Source organism: Cyprinodon tularosa, unplaced genomic scaffold, assembly GCF_016077235.1.
Source record: "Cyprinodon tularosa strain WSP-4 unplaced genomic scaffold, ASM1607723v1 ctg255, whole genome shotgun sequence".
NCBI lineage: Eukaryota > Metazoa > Chordata > Actinopteri > Cyprinodontiformes > Cyprinodontidae > Cyprinodon > Cyprinodon tularosa.
In genome coordinates this window covers 853,826-860,545 of record NW_024038948.1, presented here as the reverse complement: position 1 = coordinate 860,545, position 6,720 = coordinate 853,826, and the positions used below count along the sequence as shown (strand labels likewise).

At 42.2% G+C, this 6,720-nt stretch overlaps 1 protein-coding gene across 6 annotated transcripts in view; it reads right to left on the bottom strand.

Moving 5' to 3' along the window:
• Positions 1-209: 209 nt before the first annotated feature.
• The window catches only part of atp2b1a (ATPase plasma membrane Ca2+ transporting 1a), a 66,464-nt gene continuing 59,953 nt past the window's right edge, over positions 210-6,720 (bottom strand). For 5 of the 6 annotated variants that reach the window (XM_038288432.1, XM_038288431.1, XM_038288433.1 and 2 more), the window contains one exon: positions 210-2,583. In XM_038288432.1, coding sequence (XP_038144360.1) covers positions 2,185-2,583 — 399 coding nt within the window. In that variant the 3' untranslated portion in view covers positions 210-2,184. The remainder of the gene's footprint in view (positions 2,584-6,720) is intronic. The other variant, XM_038288434.1, reaches the window with a different exon arrangement.

Here is a 6,720-nt window from a genome sequence, read left to right as displayed (position 1 = left end):
AGGAGTAAGGTTTCTGTTTAATGACAGACATCAGTCAAACAATATGACCACCTACCTTTGGAGTATTACATATGGCATCTTAATGATGTCAGGATATATTTAATATGGGGAATTGGTTAAATCCTCTTAGGGAGCCAAACTGTTGAAGATCAGCAGCAAACTTTCAGAACCACAGGAGACAACAATAAGATGGGCATCAACACAAAGTGAATAATTAATACCATAGTCCAGTGACAACTTTTATTGAAAACTATAAACACAGTACAGCATGTATAAAGTACCCTGTGCAGATAGATACCAGTGTATGCCTAGTATTTCTTCTTCTGAAAAATGCACATGTCCAATCTTTAGCGTTTCCAGTACATCAGGTTTCAAAACTATTTTACAAACAAACCAAATGCAGAAACATTTAATATGAGTGAAATGAGTCTTATGGACAGGCTTAAGAAGAAAACACAAAAGTAATTTACTTTTAATAGTTTAAAAAAAGCTGAAAAAGTACTTAAACTTTCTTTAGAGTACGATCTTAAAATGGATGACGGATATTGTTTTTGCCTGGCAACATTTTGCTCCCTAAATACACAAATAATTTTACAGATTTTTATTTTTATGCCTGAGTAAATGTATGTCAGTATTGCACATTGGCAGGGCACTAATAGTTTGCTCATTAAAAAAAAATTAAATAAAAGCAATGGTTACCAGGATCCATAGTTATCAAGCATCCAAAGGGAGGAGATTTGTCCTGCCTCACCCAAAATATTTGAAACAAGTGTGTTTTTGTTTTGGTCCTGCTTTTAGCTGTTGAAACAAATGCTTTCTCTGTGAGGAGTTTCCTGAAGGTGGTGAATGATGAGATCAGGATTGTTTCAATCCATGTTGTAGCCAAGGCACATTCATATTAGTTTGTGTGATCATCTCACTGAAAAACTGATTCAGTGGCTCAGTGCCAAGTTGAACTAAAGTCATTACAAAAAGTAAGCCTGTAAGATTTCAGCCATAAAGCAACTGCTTCACTAATGGATTCAACTGTGACTACAAAGATGTTTTTAAGCCTCATATTTCCACAGATCTAAAAAGAGAACCTGTCAGCAGATCTAGCAGGTGTTGGTGTGCGGACCTCCTGACTTCCTGCTGGATTCTGAGTGAGATGCTTGTTAAGTACAGGCCCAGATGGTTCCTAAAATCCCTTTTAAAATAATGAACCTTTTAACACGTGAAATTTCTCAAACACAACAAAATGAATGAAAAGAGAATTCAGAACATTTTGTGCACATGAAAACTATTAAAGAAATGGAAGAATATTTATAGTGATGTCAGTGGAGAGAGGCCGTCGTCTTCCCAGCCGAGTCTCCTGTGAAAACACCTCGTAACCCTTGGACCTCTTTTTACTATACAAGCCTTTATGTTCATCGGTTTGGCTAGAAGGTTCTATATTGACAAATATATAACAAAACTTGCAGGCAAAAATAGTTAGGTTTCAATAGAAACACCCTTTTTTCCTGAAAATACAGCAGTATCTGAAATAATCCTCTCAATAATGTTCATACTGTCCCAGTTTTTTTTTTTTTATTATACATCAGGAAGCTCTTTTGCCTACAAACAGAAAAAAATAACTATCTACAAACTTTGTAAACAGACCTGTTTATTTCTTTCAAAAACATAAATAACTCAATTATTAACAGCCAATAAAGCAGAAATAGGTTTTGAATGAGAAGGGCCAACCAAATAAATATACACCACCCTTCAGATAAAAGATAAGCTAAAAGTTCTGTCTCACAACATGACCTCGCGGCCAGAGGAGGACCTCACCTTCTCAATTCAAATAACAGCAATAACATTAGAGCAATAAAAACAGGTCACTTTCAATCTGAGTTTATAATCACCGCTTGCAACCCCAGGAAAAAAAAAAAAAGTTACCAAGGATGGTGGGACGAAGACCAAGTCCTTGAGTTGCAGCAGGGTATTAACAAGAACCAACAGAGAAAAAGATAAAAATCAAAGAATCCACACCAAGCCGTACATTCCTCTGAATGTCTGCTGTCCTTTCAGTCCAGCCCAAGCCAAGCTCACACAAGACTCCCCTCTCTGTTTAGACCTTTGTCTCTCCTCTCCAAGCGACCGGCCGTTTGAGTGGAGCTCATTGGTGGTGGGTAAGAAGGTGCAGCCGTGTGGAGCCGGGTCAGATCAAAGGGAGGTTTCCAGGCTGTGTAGTGGGCTCCCAGGGGCTGACAGGGTTCCTGATTTGGGGCCCTCTGGGAAGAGGTGGTTGCCGCTTTCTACAGCGTTATTGTTCTGGTTGGGTGAGGGAGAGACCGGCGTGCTGGGGGCCACGGTGGTGGCGGGTGTGGGTGAAGGCGAGGGAGAAGGCGGAGTGGGTGTGGTATTGCGTGGGCTGGCAGAATTACGCTTGGTGGGAGCGTCGTCCTCCGCGTCGGTGTCATCAATGAGGGGAATATGAGGCTCCGAGTCCTCTATCCGGAACTCGGGATGGGTCATGAAGTTGTGAATTGACGATCGCGACTCGGGCTTCTCCAGCCCCTCATAGAGGGAGATGGAGCTGCGGAATGCCTTCACCACTCGGATCTGGAGGAAGAGACAAGGTGAGACGTGTTTTTAGCCACACTGCACGACGACACCAACACAGGTTAACAATTGGATCAACACCCCGGATTAAAAGAAACTCTAAGAGGGTTTTAATCTCTCAGTTTTAATGGTGAGTTTTAAGGGATTCAAAAAAACAAAATCTGTGAAGGAGGAGCTTCTCAGACACGTGCAAATGAGACCAAGTTTTCATACACTAGATTGGTTGTTCTCACTCATGTTAGTCAAAGAACTTTTGGATGTTAGATCATTATTATCACGTTTCAGGGGAAACTTCATTTCTACATGTTACTGGAGTCTCTATGAAACCTGGTTTCCATCACATGGTACAACTGTAACTCATTTTATTTTTTAAAGCCATGCATCTTGGAATCAACTGGTGATCTAATGTGACAAACCATCTAGTTGGGCCAACCAGAAAAATAAAGTTCTGTTTTTCTTCCAATCTTTGAATGGCGAATACTGCAGTGGCAATATGTGTCAACAAGCCTAATATAAGAATTATGTCACTGAAGGCAAAACTTCTCAGTATCGAAGAAGTTTCAATGGTAAAATGTGTAAGTGGGTGATTGTGGAAGCTACCGTATTTTCACGACTATAAGGCGCACTTAAACGTCTTTTTTTCCCCTCAAAATGTGCAGTGCGCCCTATGGTGCGGTGCGCCTTATGTGTGTTGTAACTGCGACTTTTGAGACCACCTCATTGAGGAGATGATGAAAGAGTGGCTGAATGTAAGGAGACCAGGTGTTTTTTTTCCACTCATCACCATTAATCTGTAACTCCATGCGTGCCCATCTCACAGCTGATGTGAAAAACATGGGGAAACAAATTAACCCTGTGCTCGCTGTTCAACCGCTCAACATCGGTGTGAACCGGACCCAGCAGGTGCAGCAGAAGCAGCGAGTTTACATGCAAAGTCAATGGTTGACGCGCGTATAGGTGCAGCAAAAGGTCCTGCAGCGCGTTTTGAGCCGCAGGTGCAGCACGTCGGGATCGTTTAAGCATCTGACGCACCGCCAACGCGCTGCTGCTGCTCGAGATGGAAAAATTGAAGTTTTGCTGCTGGACGCGCCGCATCAACCAATCAGAGAAGCTGATCTGGGAGCTGACAGCGAGACAGACACAGCGCTCTGATGACATATGATATTAAATGAAAAAGGCTGGATAGATGAGGAGATGATGAAAGCGTGGCTGAGGGAGGTGTAGCCTATGTGAGGAGACCAGGTGGTTTTTTCCACGCATCACCATCGCTGCGTGCCCATCTCACAGCCGATGTGAAAAAAAAGATGAATCAAATGAACCCTGTGCTCGCCATTATCCCGGGGGTCTGACAAGGGAACTTCAACCGCTTGACATCGGTGTGAAGCGGCCGTTCAAAGTAAGGCTGCAAGCGGCGTGGGAGCGATGGATGACAGACGGAGACCACAGTTTCAGGATAAGTGGAAGGCAGAGCCGGGCAATTAACGCCACCGTTTGCGGATGGATTGTAGATGCTTGGAATAACGTGTCTGCTGGCTCTGTTCTTCAAGCTTTTGCAAAAGCCGGCATTATTTCTGAGGAGCTGCGCTGCACGGAAAGTGACTGACAGCGAAGAAGGGGAAACTGGCATGTCTGATTTAGCGCAGCTGTTTAATTCAGAAACAGAGGATGATGACTTTGATGGGTTTGATTAATACTTTGTAATAAATACATGAATAAAGCACAATCATATTCAGTTTTGCTCCCGCTCTATTTTTCTCCCTGAAAACTTAATTCAACAGCAGCCTCTGGGCGCGTCTCCTCCTCTTCAGCGCGGTGGCTGGCAGGTGTTTTTTCATCTAAATAATCTTAATCTTGCAGCTATATTTGCTGTGATCAGTGGGAATAAAGTAGTTTTAATATGTTTTTAAGTGAGAAAGTCCACCTGAAAACTTCATAATTGCACAGCGCAGCGCAGCGCTGTGTCATCTGCGATGTCTCTGTCTCACGGCCAGCTGCCAGGTTTGATTAATACTTTGTAATAAATACATGAATAAAGCACAGTCATACTCAGTTTTGCCCCCGCTGTATTTTTAAATACGCAGTAGAGCTATTTAAAGGTAGTAGAGGACATGTACCTGTATATAAAAAAACGCGCCCTATAGTCCAGTGCGCCTTATGTGTGTGTTAAATACAGAAATGGGACACATAACTGAGAGTGCGCCTTTTAGTACGGTGCGCCTTATGGTCGTGAAAATACGGTACTTAAAGGGAGGATAATACCTCATCAGGTTAACAGAGAGGCTGAAGGAACCAGCAGAGGTTCCTTTGTTTTACAACCTCTCACAACCTCGATTCAGATAAACATTGGTGGTTTTTAACAACTGGGCTGGTTATATTCCTGCAGCAGTGTGTTGCAGTGAGGATGTTGCAGATGTTTTTGATTTATGCCAAATATTGAAGCGTGGTCTGCGCTATGTTATTCCACGCCACAGCGCAAGAGGGACAATAACGAAGTAGCTGTGGATCTAGATACGGCCGAGGCAGTGGGGACAGGTTTGTGTGACAACGGAGGGTGAAAAAGAGCGGGGATCCAGCGTTCTCGTGCACCTCTCTCTTCTAGCTGATCCAGTCGTTTTCCACAACGGAGGGCATACAAGCAAAACAAGCCGGAAAGGTACCAAACAGGAAATAGGCATAGGGTAGAGCGGATGTAGATTTGACCAATCAGAGGCCTCCTGTCTGCGGTCACCTACAATTTTGGAGAGGTGCAGCAGAGTGTGTGCGGAAGGGGCGGGGGAACATTTGCGTTCACTGCGACACACACGCAGACGACCTGGTTTCTGAGTATAAATCAGCTTAATAGGCCTCTGCGTAGCTAACCAGTAGCTGAAAGCGGGGTAGGATGCAGAAGCATTTGCTGCAAACCAAGGGTTGCTGGATTCAACCCCAGCTTTCTCTGTCTAAGTCCTGTCCTTGGGACACTTTAATAGTACCGCCTACTGATAGGGGGCCCAGTGCGGCCTGTATTCAGAGGCCTGGCTCACCAAGGGGCACCTGTGGCTACAAGGTAGCTTTCTGCATCAGTTTGTGAATGACTGAATGTAGTGTGAAACTATGTGAAGACTCCGAACCATACCGGCCATTAAAACAGCAAATATTAACACAGTAGAGAAAATTTGCATGCATGTCTGGTAAATAGTATATTGTAATGGGATAAAAAAAAAATGGAAAAACGTGTTTACTTAATCATTAGGAATTTATCTTGAAAACAGTTCAACTTTTACTAATCAATGCCACTGAAATTAAATCTTTAGAGTATTGTCAATCATAGTTTTCAAGAGAAAACTTAATCTGCTTGAATAAGCCAAAAAATATCTGATCCATGCACTAATACATTTTTTAGTTTGACTTACCGGTATATTTTATTAAAGACTTTTACAAATTCCAGCAAGATGCACAACCGCCCATCATGTGCCTCCAAAGAAACTAACTTGGTACTCTTGTTTTTCTTTAACCAGCACCAGGGAGTCTGAATTTTGGCCAACTAAAGTGTTTGCAAAAGTGAAGAACCGTTTCACATTACTGTCACATTTAAATCACAGGCTGTGGTGCATTTTACTAGGATTTTATGTGAAAATCTAAAATGTTGAAGAGGAATGCCTTAATGAACTGTAAATTACACTAATGGAGAAGTAATAGCAGATGAGTACTATGTAATGGAAAAGAGGCATCAGTATCTTAATTTAACTGGAATTACAATTTTTTCTCCATTTGAATAGAAAAATATATTCTGAACTCTAGAGACTGGTGAAAACTTAAGGTTTGTAGTCATAGCAACCCATAAAATGAAACTTCTTTTCAAGATAGGGACATCAACCTGATGCAGGAAGTTCTTAATTTGACTTTTTGTATTATTTTCAGAAATCTCTAGCAGTACGGTTGTTTCCATTTCCAAATATGGAGAGGACTGTTGGTCATTTTTGGGCATGCTTATTAAAGAGCAAAGAGCAAGACAGATACAGAGCTAAAGGACAGAGAGAAGTAAGGGATAGAGAGAAAGACAGAAGTGAAAAAACAAGTGGTGGTCAGTTGTAGCTTATGTTTGTGGAGGAAAAACAAAGAAGCTGCAGCAGCCAAGCATGTCTACAAGCTGGTGTA